Source organism: Podarcis erhardii (assembly GCF_964252035.2).
Source record: "Podarcis erhardii genome assembly, chromosome: 2".
Lineage (NCBI taxonomy): Eukaryota > Metazoa > Chordata > Lepidosauria > Squamata > Lacertidae > Podarcis > Podarcis erhardii.
In genome coordinates, this window is record NC_138498.1 from 109,808,872 (window position 1) to 109,824,807 (window position 15,936).

Sequence of the window (15,936 nt, forward strand, 5' to 3'; positions counted from 1 at the left end):
GGAGAGCCATGGAGGCCCCTTTGAGCTCCTGGGAGAAAAAGGTTGAGACAATACAAATGCAAATAAATGAATGAATGGAGTATGCAATGACCAAACATTCAAAAAAACTTTCTGACAGTAAGAGCAGTTTGGCAGTGAAACAGACTCCAATGAGAGGTGGTGGACTCTCCTTCCTTGGAGGTTTTTAACCAGAGGTTGGATGGCCATCTGTCATGGATGCTTTAGCTGAGATTCCTGCATTGCGGGGGGTTGGACTAGATGACCCTTGGGATCCCTTCCAACTCTAAGATTTAGTGACCACAGGGATCCACTGCACACCACAGGGTCCCCTAAAATTGCAACGCCTCCCATCTCTGCACATGCTGCATGACATGATGACGGGCATCTTACCATCAGACTCATTTCAGTTTTGTTCTTGATTTTGTTCTCATTGAGTCACAGAATTGCAGAGTTAGAAGGGACACCCCAAAGGCCATCTAGACCAACCCTCTGCAACGTAGCAATCGCTGCTAAAGAATCCCTGACAGATGGCCGCCGAACCTCTGCTTAAAAACCTGCAATGAACGAGATTCCACCGCCTTCTGAGATAAGTCTGTTTTACTGTCAAACAGCTCCTACCATCAGAAAGCTCTTCTTAATATTTAGTCAGAATGTCCTTTCTTGCCATTTTGATTCCATTGGTTCAGGCCCTACCCTTCAGAGCAGCAGGAAACAAGCTCCTTTCACCTCCTATGTGACAGCCCTCCCTCTATTTGAAGAAGAGAAGAAGAGCTTGGATTTGATATCCCACTTTATCACTACCCAAATGAGTCTCAAAGTGGCTAACGTTCTCCTTGTCCCTTCCTCCCCAACAACAAACACCCTGTGAGGTGAGTGGGGCTGAGAGACTTCAGAGAAGTGTGACTGGCCCAAGGTCACCCAGCAGCTGCATGTGGAGGAGCGGAGACGCGAACCCGGTTCACCAGATTACGAGTCTACTGCTCTTAACCACTACACCACACTGGCTCTCATTTGAAGGTGGCTGTCATACCAACTCTCTTTCCCTCCATCAAATGTTATCAGCCACACACCACCATGGGAATATCACTGCCCCTTCTTACCTGTGGCTGAAAGGCAGGCGCCTCGGGCCCAAATCCACATACCAGCCCCCCTCGGGATCACGGTAAGTCTCCATCCTGCCTCCCACACAGCTGCTGGCTTCTAGAATTGTCACCTGGGGGGTGGGCAAAAGAAGAACTATAATTGCAGTGGTTGCAAAATGGCCTCCACCAAACAATGTTGAAGAAGGTGCCAATGGGAAAGGGCCAAAGTGCTTGTTTTATGAGACTACCCAGTCCAGTATTTATAGTCCTGATTATAGCAGCTTTCCTCAACCTCTAGAATGTTGGACTGCAACTCCCATCAGCCCCTGCCAGCATGGCAAATGGTCAAGGATGATGGGAGTTGTAGTCTCTGGAGGGCCAAAAGCTGAACGATCTGTCACTGGCACCTTATTCTAGGCAGGTTATATCATTCAGGTGTCGGAGATGTCTGCTGACTCATGCTGATTTCATTCATTCATCTCTGGTGAGTTTGTAATTAAGACTTACAAGCCTTGGATATTGGCTGTTACCTTTCAGAAGTTGCTGCCACATTGGATCTGCTGGTGTTATTCTTATTCAAGGGCAATTATCAACTTGCTGTCAGATTACTTAGCCTGAATGTTCTACCTGCTAAGTTTGCCTGGAAGTTACACTGTTGAGGAATGCTTGATGCCCATACTGGGGACTGGCAAAATGGACAAGCTCAGGGGTAAAATCTGCTCTCAGAATGGACTTAGGCTGGTGGCACTGAGGGCAGAAGAAATGGACCCTGTTGATATCTTATTGAAACACAAACTGCAAGAAGCATCTTTCTGTAGAAGATGCTACTAGAGAGTGGGGACTGTGCAGATTCAAAATGGCCAAGTTTGCAGGAACATCAGCTTTGAGTTCATTGAGTCGGAAGGACTGGGCAGCGTTTTTCGGCCATGCGAGCGCTGACTTGCATTCAGCCGCTGCTGAAGTTTGGGTTGTATTGTGTAGGCCAGGGGTCAGCAAACTTTTTCAGCAGAGGCCGGGCCACTGAGCCTCAGACCTTGTGAGGGGCCGGAGAAAAAATATGAGTGAATTCCTATGCCCCACAAATAACCCAGAGATGCATTTTAAATAAAAGCACACATTCTACTCATGTAAAAATACCAGGCAGGCCCCACAAATAACCCAGAGATGCATTTTAAATAAAAGCACACATTCTACTCATGTAAAAACACCACACAGGCCCCACAAATAACCCAGAGATGCATTTTAAATAAAAGCACACATTCTACTCATGTAAAAACACCAGGCAGGCCCCACAAATAACCCAGAGATGCATTTTAAATTAAAAGCACACATTCTACTCATGTAAAAACATGCTGATTCCCGGACCATCCGCGGGCTGGATTGAGAAGGCGATTGGGCCGGATCCGGCCCCCGGGCCTTAGTTTGCCTACCCATGGTGTAGGCTCTTCTTCGATGGTTGGGGCAGACTCCCCTTGGGAGGCACAGAACAGCTGGAAGGGTGCAGATGCCAGCAGTGTTGGCTCTGGATTTTGGAGGGCTAGTGGGCAAGACTCCTTTCCCTCCAAGAGTCTAGCTCCTCACGAGTTTCACAGCCAGCTGATTGTGCTCATCACCACTGCTGCCATTGGCTTGCTTGCCAGGGAGAGAGCCAATCAGCAGGCAGTGGCAACTGCTGCTCTGCCTCCCAGCCACCACTGTCCCCTTAGGTGGGTGCCTATATGCAGCTGTGTGCAAGTCGAGTGGGGAGCCGCCTGCAATTGCTGCTTTGTTTCAGTGGGATTTCCCTGTACAAGAGCAAGGTCAAGTTTTTCCACTTTATCTGGGGACGGGGCATGGCTCAGCAGCAGTGCATCTCCCTTGCATGCAGAAGATCCCAGGTTCAATTCCCGCCATCTCCGGGTACGGTTGGGAAAGACTTGAGGAGATTTCACCCCTCCCATTCCAAGAATCTGCTGATGTTCTCTGGTGATTTTCTAGAGAGGAGGGGGGCGGTTTCTGCTCACTACTTATTCCGCTCCAGCCTCACATCAAAAAGAGAGACTGAGTGTTAGAGAGAGAGAGAGTTATCTCTGTATAGATAAAGTTGCTGCTAAGAGCAGCTGCTGACACTCAGTGCGGTCCAGCTTCTCCATTTAGCTCTGTATATAGTTTTTTATAATAGTTGCTGTAGATGGAATAAAAGTAGTTATTCTACAGAGCTGTTCTCCAAGTGGTTTATGCTCTGCTATACTCTGCTGTGCAACGACTGTCTTCGGAAGTGAATCTGGTGCTCACAACTCTGAGTTGTGAGTCCACAGCACTTTGACCTGTTCCTGTTCAGAAGGTGGTCTCTGGAAGTGCTACCCAGATCGCCTGGCCCAGTCGGGGCTGAAGTGGATGAGTCCAGTCGGTGGCACTGGCTCAAGGGTGATGCTGACAAGACTCTCTGTCTGAAATATTGGAGAGCCGCTCAGTAAACAATCCTAAGCTAGGAGGACCATGGGTCTGTGTTACGTACTGAGTTGAATAGGATCCAAAATGCAGCAGTCTGATTGGTCCTAGAACAATAGGATTCAGAATGCAGCAGTCTGATTGGTCCTAGAACAATGCAGCAGTATGATTGGTCTGCAGGAGCCACCCAATCCAGCTCCAGATGGAAGTGAATCCACAACCTGATTGGCCTACAAGAGAATTCCGGAATTAGCCAATCCCGTGCAGCCCATTGTGTAAATAATGTATATAAAGCAGATACTTTGGGGAAACTTTCATTCCTCCTCACCACTATGAGCTGAATAAAGAGCATGAAATCCACTCTCGACTCTGAGTATATTTCAGTCTGGTTCAGCATAGGAGAGCTTCCTACACTTCTTTGTCTGCAAATTCAGAGATGTCTCTTTCTTTGCTCCCCTTTCTAAGGTCAGTGCTGGATTAGTGCCCTGGTCTACAGATCTTTTGCACACACCAGGACGCCCACAGACACCAGTGCGCAAGGATCTTTGCATGCTCTGCTGCGTTACAGATGTCTGGTCCTGGGTTAGGAGGGAAGACAGCAGAATAAATTTTGGCGGGGGGGTCGGAGCTAGCTCCAAAACAATATTGAGAGAAACAGGTCATGAGAAAGGTAGGTGACTTTCAATCAGCTAACATCTTGAAAACATCACATTCTGGAGGAACTGTTTCTCAGAGATTACCCAAGATCCCTGAGGGAAAGGTCTGTTTTTCTGGTTATGATTACAGCTCTGCTTCAGAACAGATGCACCTGTATAAATAAAGCCACGAGATTTGACTCACTGGCAACTGCTCTGTTGGGAAACCAGACAGATTTGGGGTCAAAAAATACATGGGTGATCCTGACATATTCTGAATCCCCATTCCCATGCATGGCATAGGAAGTTGCCTTTATACTGAACCAGATGCAACCAAGCCAAGTAAAACCACTTGTGCAGTGCAGGGATGTAAAGGTAAAGGTAAAGGGACCCCTGCCCATTAGGTCCAGTCGTGGCCGACTCTGGGGCTGCAGCGCTCATCTCGCTTTACTGGCCGAGGGAGCCGGCGTACAGCTTCCGGGTCATGTGGCCAGCATGACTAAGCCGCTTCTGGCGAACCAGAGCAGCGCACGGAAACGCCGTTTACCTTCCCGCCGGAGCGGTACCTATTTATCTACTTGCACTTTGAGGTGCTTTCGAACTGCTAGGTTGGCAGAAGCAGGGACCGAGCAACGGGAGCTCACCCCGTCGCGGTGATTCGAACCGCTGACCTTCTGATCAGCAAGTCCTAGGCTCTGTGGTTTAACCCACAGTGCCACCCACGTCCCTAATGCAGGGATGTAGCCGGGGAGAATTTTGAGGGCCAGATGTAGAAGCTCAGAGGGCCACATTCCACACCCTGGCTATCTACCTTCCCCATTCTCTTGAATATGTCTTGCACATTGTGGCACGGCAGGTCACCAATAAAAGAGAGGCTTGCAAGATTTGCAAAAACAACAAAAGAAGTGATCATGCCTGCCATCTACATATTTAATTGCCTGGCGGTTTGTGCAACTGCATGCTCCGTGGCCCACCCAGTTTTTTCATTTGTTTTTCATAAGCTTGCCCTGCAGCAGAAAATAGTAATTAAGCCCTGCCAGTTGGCCCTGTTGATGGGGGGAAAGTATATAGCAAACGCGCTGATCCGTGTTATTGGACTGGAATGAGCCTGCTCTGCAGGAGAAGGGGGGGCAGGCAGACGGGGAATCTAGGCTGAGTGAAGCTCTTGTTTTTCTACTCGCACCTGGGTCTCAAGTGGAGCCAGCATCCCCTAGAGGAGTAAGGCTGCTATTGGAGCCACCCTGCCCCTGAACCTGCCAAACTATGCTGAGGAAAGCGGTGGTGTAACACTTTGAATTGTGCTCGGAAACGTACTTGTCAGTGAGTATCTTCACCAACCTTCCGATTTCGTGGTGGTGTTGGACTACAACTCCCATCAGCCCCAGCCAGAGTGGGATGATGGGAGCTGTAGTCCAGAACATCTCGAGAGTACAACGTTGACAGGTGCCACCATGAAAGCTGTATATGCCATAGAGACCATATCATTATGCCTAGGACCCTCGGACCTATGGGGCCGCCTCTCCTGGTATGCCTCACGGAAGACCTTAAGGTCCATAAATAGCAACACCCTAGAGGTCCCGGGCCATAAGGAAGTTAAATTAGCCTCAACCAGAGCCAGGGCCTTTTCAACTCTGGCTCCGGCCTGGTGGAACGCTCTGTCTCATGAGACCAGGGCCCTGCAGGGTCTGATTTCTTTCCGCAGGGCCTGTAAGACAGAGTTGTTCCACCTGGCCTTTGGCTTGGAGTCAATTTGATTCCCTCCCCCTCTTTCTTTTTTCCTTTCTCCTCCTGTGATGAGGCTGCATTTTAATGTTTTAATGTTGTTTTAAAGTTGTATTCATTCAACTCGTTTTTATTATTGGTTGTTAGCCGTCCTGAGCCTCCCCTGGCCTTGGCTGGGGAGGGCAGGGTATAAATAAAATTTATTATTATTATGATTATTAAGAAAGGCTATCCTCTGTATTCTCAGGCACCAGAAAGGGGGACACCTTTTTAATTTCCCACAATACAGTGGAGGGATGCTGTGTCAGGAGCACTGCGGAAAATTAAAACAGCAGCTCGCAAGCCCAGTCATCTGGAGCAAATGTTTGTCTAAATGGGAGCCCAGGGCAAGTGTCAATTATAGTCCCTTCCAGAGTGCTGTGTCCCCAGCATCTGCCTGAAGATGACATGTGTCAATGTCAGGCTGGGTACTTTGAAATGTAAACCTGGCTCTATAAAGACCAGGGCTTGAAAACTGGAAGACAGCCTCAGGAACGCACATACCGTCCTCCTCCTATTCCCTCAATCCCTTCTGAGGACAAATTCTCCCTTGTTGGCTTTAACCAGTGCTTTTTTTCTTTAAAAAAATGTTCAGGGGTACTCTCATTTTCCTACTCATATTGAAATAGTGCCCTTCAATGAGGCCAAACTTAGATTCACAAAATGTTTAGGGGCATGTGTACCCCCCAGAAAAAAAGCACTGCCTTTAACCATGGTTTAGCATTACATATACGCCGAGGTTAGCTATGGTTCCTATTCAGGTGCATTCCCAGTGCTTGCTTTGACTGTCGTTTGCAAGAAATCAGGATTACATCTGCACCAGGTCACACTGGAAGCAACCCCTTGGTTTCCCCCAGAATATGCACGGGATGGCTAAACAACAATCCATATTTCATACACGTCCATCGTTTTCTTTTCCCGGCTTGCAAACCCGTTTGCAGAAACCATTGTCCCAATTTTTTTATCATTTGGTAGGGCCACTCTGGTGTTGCTTCAGAGACTGGATCAGCCTGATCTTAAAGACTGCCTTGTGTCTTTAAATCCAATCATCCTGAGCAAGATAAGAGTTTGGGCAAGGTTGGCTGAAGATTGTGAATCAAGGGGGCGGGATTTGGGCTTGACTTACAGGAAAGTGGGCTACCAGGGAGAGGGCCTTCTCGGTAGTGGCACCCATCCTGTGGAACACCCTCCCATCAGATAAGCTTTGTAATGTGTAATGTTTCATTATGTTTTTATATACTGTATGTTGGAAGCCGCCCAGAGTGGCTGGGGCAACCCAGTCAGACGGGCGGAGTACAAATAAAAAATTGCTATTATTATGCAACCCCTGCCTCACCTCCCTTGCTTCTCACCTTGCCAATGCCTCCCCTTCTCCCTGGTCCCATCACCTTGTGTCCAGCGTCCAGCAGCACTTTCCCAGCTGTAAGTCCAGCAACCCCGGCTCCCACAATCGCAATCCGTCTCGGTTCTTCAGTTTTGCCCAGCCCATCCTTAGCGATATCCAGCAGCCTCTCATATTCTGGATCCTCAAAACATCTCTCCAAGGGGCTGGGCATGCTCTTCCGCAGCAGGAGCAGAGCGGCAAGGCCCAGAAGCACTAAGAAGACACACAAACATCAACAGCCTAAGAACATAAGGAGACTGCTGGATCTATTTTAATGGCTTGATTCTTCAACATCAACTCCGTTGGACTGGTCATGTTGTGCGGATGCCTGATTATCGTCTTCCAAAGCACCTACAATGGTACCTCGGGTTACAGACATTTCAGGTTACAGATGCTTCAGGTTACAGACTCCGATAACCCAGAAATAGTACCTCGGGTTAAGAACTTTGCTTCAAGATGAGGACAGAAATTGCATGGTGGTGGCATAGCGGAGGCGGGAGGCCCCATTAGCTAAAGTGGTGTCTCAGGTTAAGAACAGTTTCAGGTTAAGAACGGACCTCTGGAACGAATTAAGTTCTTAACCCGAGGTACCACTGTACTCTACAGTGGTACCTCGGGTTACATGCGCTTCAGGTTACAGACTCCGCTAACCCAGAAATAGTGCTTCAGGTTAAGAACTTTGCTTCAGGATGAGAACAGAAATTGCGCTCTGGTGGCACGGCAGCAGCAAGAGGCCCCATTAGCTAAAGTGGTGCTTCAGGTTAAGTACATTTTCAGGTTAAGAACAGACCTCCAGAACGAATTAAGTACTTAACCCGAAGTACCATTGTATTCTGAACTTAAAAATGGAAAGTACAATGTTGGTGGTTAACAAGGTTTAAAGACTCTCTCAAAGGCAAATCTAAAGAACTGTAGTATAAACACCAACAACTGGGAAACACTGGCCTGAGGAAAACTATATTCTGGTATTTTCAAACTACGAGATCTTATTTCAGCTTAGAGGCTTTGGTATGACTCAGAGAGTTTCTCCAGACTGTTTGTAGTCATGATGAGGGAAGCCACAGTGTATGATTGGCTGAGAGATCAGGAGCTACTTCTGGCAAGCAAAAACACTTTGTCCTTCGAGCCGGAATCGAACCAGCGACCTAAGGATGGCTTGGACGACAATCTACAGTCCTCCGCTCTACCAGCTGAGCTATCGAAGGAACAAGCCCAAAGCTTTGCCTTGTTCTTTTTAACTTGGGATGCGGCTTCCTTTAAAAAAAAGAAAAGGCAGCGATTGGCCTACAGGGCATGGAACTGGAATTTCAATCAAAGCTTCCGTATATTCCTTGAGAAATCTTGGCACAAAGTCATGACACTGCAGAGGCAAGGGTGGCAGCCGTTGATGATGGATGACAACATCGTCATAAGATGCACACTGAAGGCAAGTTAAGTCAATGGACTGAGATGAGGGGGACCCCTTATAACAGAGATGGGGAACCTGTTTGCCTATCCAGAACTACAGCACCTAAGAGCCCCAACGGGCAGGGATGATGTACAGTCCAGGAACATCTAGGAGAGGTGTGATGAACCTTTGGTCCTCTAAATGCTGCTGAACTACAACTCCCATCATCCTTGGCCATTGGCCATGCTTGCTTACGCTGATGGGAGTTGTAGTTTAGCTGCATCAGGAGGGCCAAAGTTTAGTTCATTCATTCACTTATTCATTCATTTTATTTGTATGCTACTTTTACACACACACACACACACACAGACAGACACACCATGCTCAAAGGGACGCATCACAGCAAGGGATATATTTCAAACAAACGTTACAAAATCAATTCTCCCATACCTGATCTAAAGAAGAGAAGTGGTCTTCTTAGGCCCAAAAGGAAGGGATGGAGATTTACCTTGGTCTGTTATTTCGAAAGCTTTTCACGTTTCAGCACAACAGCCTGCTGGCTTCTGCCAATGCAGCAACTTAGTTTAAATCCAGCCCAGGATTTTCATGCTTGTGGGTTTTCTTACTATCTTTATATATATATATATATAAAGGGGGTGGATGAACGAATTCCTATGCCCCACAAATAAGCCAGAGATGCATTTTAAATAAAAGCACACATTCTACTCATGTAAAAACACCAGGCAGGCCCCACAAATAACCCAGAGATGCATTATAAATAAAAGGACACATTCTACTCATGTAAAAACACGCTGATTCCTGGACCATCTGCGGACCGGATTAAGATTGCTATTGGGCCAGAACCGGCCCCCGGGCCTTAGTTTGCCTACCCATGCTTTAGATCTTAGGCTTGCTGGTGGAGAGGCAGGAAGCCTGGGGAAGGCATTCAATGGGAATATCTCCCATTGAAATTCCAGTTCCACGCCCAACCACACCCACAGTTAAAAGGTGAGGCACAGCACCTTAGGCTTGTCCCTTCGATAGCTCAGCTGGTAGAGCGGAGGACTGTAGACTGCTGCCAAAGTCATCCTTAGGTCGCTGGTTCGACTCCGGCTCGAAGGACAGATATTTTTTTCTTGTTCTTGCCAGATGCATCAGCAAATCACGCAGTAATACAGTATTTGCATGGAGCGCTGAAATTAGTCGTTTGTGCTTTATATTGGTCCGTAATGTGAAAATTTGAGCCTGTATTGGCTAGCATCTCTGCTTTCAGCGTTATGCCCTCAAAGAACAGCATTCAGAAATGGTGCCAAGGAAACTTGAGTGGGTTTTTCCATCTCATGTGTGAAAAATATATTGGACATATGCCAACTTCTCGTTACTTAAGGTTAATGCATCCAAGCCTGTTTCATCTTTTGGCAGTCGTATCAACCCTGGACTGAAAGCTTTCTTGAGGGCCATTAAAAATATCACACACACACACACTCACACACACACACACACACACACACGAGAGAGAGAGAGAGAGAGAGAGAGAGAGAGAGAGAGAGAGAGAGAGATAGCTCAACACACACACACACACACACAAAGAGAGAGAGGGGGGGAGGAGAGAGAGAGAGCTCAATTGGTAGAGCATTGGACTCTTAAACTTAGGGTGGTGGGTTTGAACCCCACGTTGCACAAAACAATTCTTGCATTGCCGGGGATTGGGGTAAATGATTCTCAGGGTTCTTTCCAACTCTACGATTCCATGACAATCACGCCTGAATTTGTCATTAAACAAATGTATGCTCAGTAGTGGTGACCTGACTGAAAACAACTGTTTCCCTTTCCCCCCTTACATTTTGTTGCCACAGCAATAGCCAAAGAGGCAAGCTGCTTTTTAAACCAAGGAAGTGGCTTGCCTCTTTGGCAGCAGGATATACTGCAGCAAAAATACTTCAAAGCCAGCTAGAAGTGCTTGCACAAATCTTGCTTGCATGTGCCTATAATCTCTTCATGTCACATACACCGAAATCAGAAAATACATTCCACATTTTTTCCTGGACCCCAATATTCCCTTCCAAAACCTGCTAGGAGGAAAAAAGATATAGATATTTTAAAAACTTTTGTTATTGATGTGGTGCCCGAAGACATATATTAAAAAATTAGGCTTCTTTGTAGAGAACCCTGGTCTTGCTATAAATCTGCATGCAAATCTGTATGGAGATTCCTTAAGCTGAATTGAGTTCATATTTTTTCATATGCCATCTGAAAATTTCAGGGCTATTTAGTATCTTTGGCTGAGTACACACCAGAGATTAAAGTGCACATCTCCTGGAAAAATACTGGGAATTGTAGTTCACCACTCACAGAACTACAACTTCCAATACCCTTAATAAAGAGGCTCCTGGTGAGACCAGAGGGACATCGCTATTCCTGACAACAAACCCCTAACTATTGGATTCTTTTGCCCCATCTTTTTGTGTCTGCCAAACAGCCGTGTTATGCTTATGATCATCTTTTATTCTCTTGTTAATTATGCTGTTTTAAATGTGCATTTTATATTTGACTTCACTTAGCAATTTTGGGGGGAAATGTTTAAGGTTTTTGGTTTGTTAACGTTGTGTTAAATATGTATTCCGTAGTTGACCTCCTTTGTAATATTTTGAAATCTTTAAGATATTCTGTTAATTATGTTGCTTTGACTATATACTCTATATTTGTTTTTGTTTTAATTTATTAAAGCTTTATTGCAAAACAATTTACATACTACATAAAAAAACAACACAAACAGACCAATACCATACCCTCATAACAACTAAACACTAGCAACATATCATTTGATATCACAAACACTTTTGACTTCCAATTCACCTCATTGTACTTTTTACACATGATTGGTCTATACGCACTTCCTTATTTTTTAACTGTTACACATCAAAGGTGATTTTTGCTTCTATAATTTCGTTATTATTCAAGATTCAATCTAGACCTGTCAGGAGATTTGCATCATCACAATACGTACTTTTTTAGATATTCTTTAAATATTGTCCAACCTTTATTCTCTTTCTGGTTTGAGTTTCCTCTTAATCTTCCAGTCATTTTTGCAAGTTCTAAATATTCTATCATCTTCGCCTGCCAGTCAATTTTTGTGTGTACAGTGGTACCTCGGGTTAAGTACTTAATTCGTTCCAGAGGTCTGTTCTTAACCTGAAACTGTTCTTAACCTGAAGCACCACTTTAGCTAATGGGGCCTCCTGCTGCCACCGCGCCGCCAGAGCACAATTTCTGTTCTCATCCTGAAGCAAAGTTCTTAACCCGAGGAGTCTGTAACCTGAAGCGTCTGCAACCCGAGGTACCACTGTATATGTGTTATTGGAGACAGATGTCCTCAGAGAGTGAGGACTAGCCAGGTGAGGGAGATCTTGATCCTGCATGAAAGTCCAGAAACTATTGGAAAGATGCTGTGATCTTGGGTTATTAATTAATAGCTGGAGGCAAATGGGGCCTCCTGCTGCTGCCATGTCGCTGCTGTGTGATTTCTGTTCTCATCCTGAAGCAAAGTTCTTAACCTGAGGTAATATTTCTGGGTTCGTGGAGTCTGTAACCTGAAGCCTATGTAACCTGAAGCATATGTAACCTGAGGTACCACTGTATTTGACTTTCTTCCTGATTGTTTTATTGATGTTTTAATATTCTGTAAACCGCTTTGAGATTTTTCTTAAAAATATAAAGCAGCATAGAAATGAAATAAATAGTAATAGTAATAAACTACAGTACCCAGAATTCTTTTTCTGGGGTGAGGGAGGGAACAATCTTTAAGCGCATGGTGCATACAGAACTTCCATTCCCTCTAATGCCCAGATCCACAACTAAGAGGTTTCAGTACAGTGGTGCCCCGCAAGACGAATGCCTCGCAAGACGAAAAACTCGCTAGATGAAAGGGTTTTCCGTTTTTCGAGGTGCTTCGCAAGACGAATTTCCCTATGGGCTTGCTTCGCAAGACGAAAACGTCTTGCGAGTTCTTGCGAGTTTTTTCCCTTCCCCCCTTTTTCTAAGCCGCTAAGCCGCTAATAGCCGTGCTTCACAAGACGAAAAAACCGCAAGACGAAGAGACTCGCGGAACGAATTAATTTCGTCTTGCGAGGCACCACTGTACTTTCTGTTTTCCTTCCCTTCCCTTTTGGCTCAGCAACGAGAGGAGAAAGGATTTGCCCATGTAACACCTTAGTCACCTGACATGCTTACCCAACCCGCCCATGGTCCTTGGGCTGGATCCCCAAAAGCTACAGCTGGTGCAGAGAAGAACCAGGGCTGTCTCACAGATGCTGACAGGTTCTCTTTAGCCTTGCCTGCTACTGCATTTCAACCACAGCAAAGCACCATGAGGCCTTGAGCATCTGGACTCTGGGAGACAAACAAAAATTCCGAGATCAGCAAGGGGGCGGGTAGGGATGCAGCAGAAGATCAACACAGCACTAGGGCAGAGCAAAGGTGACAGAGAGCTTCAGTAGTAGTCAGAGTGGCTACTGTGGATTAACCCCTTCCTTCCCACACTGGAGGGGAAAAGCAGCTGCCATGTAAGAGCATGGCTGGAGACTTCCTGGAAGAAGAAACAGCATGCTGGTCACTTGGTCTAGCAGCAGGAGCATAGTCGTCTTTGGCCACAGGGGATCATCGACTCCTTACTCCTTTGTTGTTGTTTAGTCATTTAGTCATGTCCGACTCTTCGTGACCCCATGGACCAGAGCACACCAGGCACTCCTGTCTTCCACTGCCTCCCGCAGTTTGGTCAAACTCATGTTCGTAGCTTCGAGAACACTGTCCAACCATCTCGTCCTCTGTCGTCCCCTTCTCCTTGTGCCCTCCATCTTTCCCAACATCAGGGTCTTTTCCAGGGAGTCTTCTCTTCTCATGAGGTGGCCAAAGTATTGGAGCCTCAGCTTCACGATCTGTCCTTCCAGTTAGCACTCAGGGCTGATTTCCTTCAGAATGGATAGGTTTGATCTTCTTGCAGTCCATGGGACTCTCAAGAGTCTCCTCCAGCACCATAAATCAAAAGCATCAATTCTTCGGCAATCAGCCTTCTTTATGGTCCAGCTCTCACTTCCAGACATCACTAATGGGGAAACCATAGCTTTAACTATACGGACCTTTGTCGGCAAGGTGATGTCTCTGTTTTTTAAGATGCCGTCTATCCTTACTCCTTACACTTCCTCTATGGGGAAATGATATATAATGAATTGAAAAGGATGTTTAAAATAATGCTTATAACCCCCCCCCCCCCGAAAAAAACAACCAGAAGCTTTTCTTTTGGGAATTATAGGGACAGAACTACCTAAACTATATAGAAACTTATTCATGTATGCTACTACAGTGGCAAGAATGTTACTCGCCCCCAAATGGAAAGAAGCAGAAGTCCTAGCAATGGAAGAATGGATATAAAAGCTTATGGAATATGCAGAAATGGTTAAACCTACTGGAAAATAAGAAATCAAGATAACAAACTTTTTATAAAAGAAATGCTTTACTGAATATTTACAGATAAATTGTAAACAGATAAGAACATTGGCAGGATTCTTGTAACAGCCTGCAGTTTTATAAGAGTATATATTTAAAGGAGAGGAATAAATGAATAAAATTAAGTTAATTTGGATATTCAGAAGATATTAAAGCTAAATTTAAGGAACCGCAGAAAGGGGGGGAAAGAAGTCAAGTTTTGAAATGTTAAAATGATTGTGAAATTAGTGAAATGTATAAATCTGAAAAACATTATTTATTTATTTTTAAAATGCTCTATGGCAGGCATAGGCAGACCTGGCCCTCCAGATGTTTTGGGACTACAACTCCCATCATCCCTGACCATCCTGTAAGCTAGGGATGATGGGAGTTGTAGTCCCAAAACATCTGGAGGGCTGAGTTTGCCTATCCCTGCTCTATTAAAGTAGAATTGGGGAAAATATGGCAATATGGAAAAAAGCTGGATGATAAAAGGTGTAGATGAGGAAGACTGATTTTATATGTATGATGCTCTAAGAGAAAAATACCATCTGTCAGAGGTGGCACAATGCCAATACTTGAAGCAACAACATCTTTTAAGCAACTTGGTTTGGTCTGGCACCCTTCACAGCCTTTGAGACACCCCAAATTTGGGAGCAACTGGATAATTCATTGGACACTAAAAAGCCAGTGGTGACTTTTTATAGATATTTATTATCAACAAATATGTTTGATGTGCAGAGTTTAAAAAACAATTGGGATAAATAATGGGAATGTTCACTGCTACCTAGGAAAATGTTTTGGTATCAGACATATCAATGGATCTTAAATTAAGACATTTACGACTCCCTACTATTTTGGGAATTGAGTTCCAGATGGGTCCTTATATCAGCCAGCCTCTCTTGCACAGAGACTCCACTGCACAGGGAAAATCCTGTTGGTATAGCATCAGACTCTTCATCTCAGGATTGTGGGTTTAAGCTCCATGTTGGTCAAGATTCCTGCACTGCAGGGGGTTGGACTATATTATTATTATTATTATTATTATTATTATTATTATTATTATTATACCCCACCCATCTGGCTGGGTTTCCCCAGGCACTCTAGGCTGTTTCCAGCAAAGTATTAAAATACAATAATTCATCAAATATTAAAAGCTTCCCTTCAGATATCTTCTAAAAGTCAGATAGTTGTTTATTTCCTTGACATCTGAGGGGAGGGCGTTCCACAGGGCGGGCGCCACTACCAAGAAGGCCTTCTGCCTGGTTCCCTGTAACTTCACTTCTCTCAGTGAGGGAACTGCCAGAAGGCCCTCGGAGCTGGACCACACCCCTCTGCGTTGGGGTCCTTTCCGACTCTATGATTCTGTGTCTTGTGTGACCCACAGGCTGCCTGCCTGCTCAATGCCGAAGTGATACAATGGTGGTCTGCTTGTGGTCAGGTTCATCATTATTTTTTGTGGAGTGGGTAGTCAGAAGACAGTTTGCTGTTAGTAATAGACTGGCAAGGAAAAATGGTTTTTAAAGAGCCTGCGTCTCTTGAAACTGGTCAAGAGCAAACTCCTAAACTACCTAAACTTGTCTGTATTCCTGCGAAGAGAGAACAAGGTGGATGTTGCTGGTGAAACTCTCCTTTCTCTTGACACCTACCCTCTCCTATCCAACTATTAAAACAGGGGTGCACAAACTTTTTTCAAAGAGGGCCAGATTTGATGAAGTAAACATGCGTGAGGGCTGACCCAAGTTGAGCTTTTTTAAGGATTTTACCCCAGGACAT

The 15,936-nt window shown here is 45.4% G+C and overlaps 1 protein-coding gene and 1 long non-coding RNA gene across 4 annotated transcripts in view; one reads left to right on the forward strand and one right to left on the reverse strand.

The window, feature by feature from the left end:
• The window catches only part of LOC309337378, a 101,100-nt gene that overhangs the window by 22,558 nt on the left and 62,606 nt on the right, over positions 1–15,936 (forward strand). The gene's annotated exons all lie outside the window — the stretch shown is intronic.
• The window catches only part of LOC309336842 (L-amino-acid oxidase-like), a 28,376-nt gene that overhangs the window by 6,663 nt on the left and 5,777 nt on the right, over positions 1–15,936 (reverse strand). For 2 of the 3 annotated variants that reach the window (XM_081853248.1, XM_081853250.1), the window contains exons 2-4: positions 12,910–13,068; positions 7,297–7,505; positions 1,101–1,213 (exon numbers count right to left, since the gene is read on the reverse strand). In XM_081853248.1, the coding sequence (XP_081709374.1) occupies positions 1,101–1,213; positions 7,297–7,505; positions 12,910–12,922 (335 nt within the window). In that variant the 5' untranslated portion in view covers positions 12,923–13,068. Of the gene's footprint in view, positions 1–1,100; positions 1,214–7,296; positions 7,506–12,909; positions 13,069–15,013; positions 15,162–15,936 lie in introns of those variants that run through there. The other variant, XM_081853249.1, reaches the window with a different exon arrangement.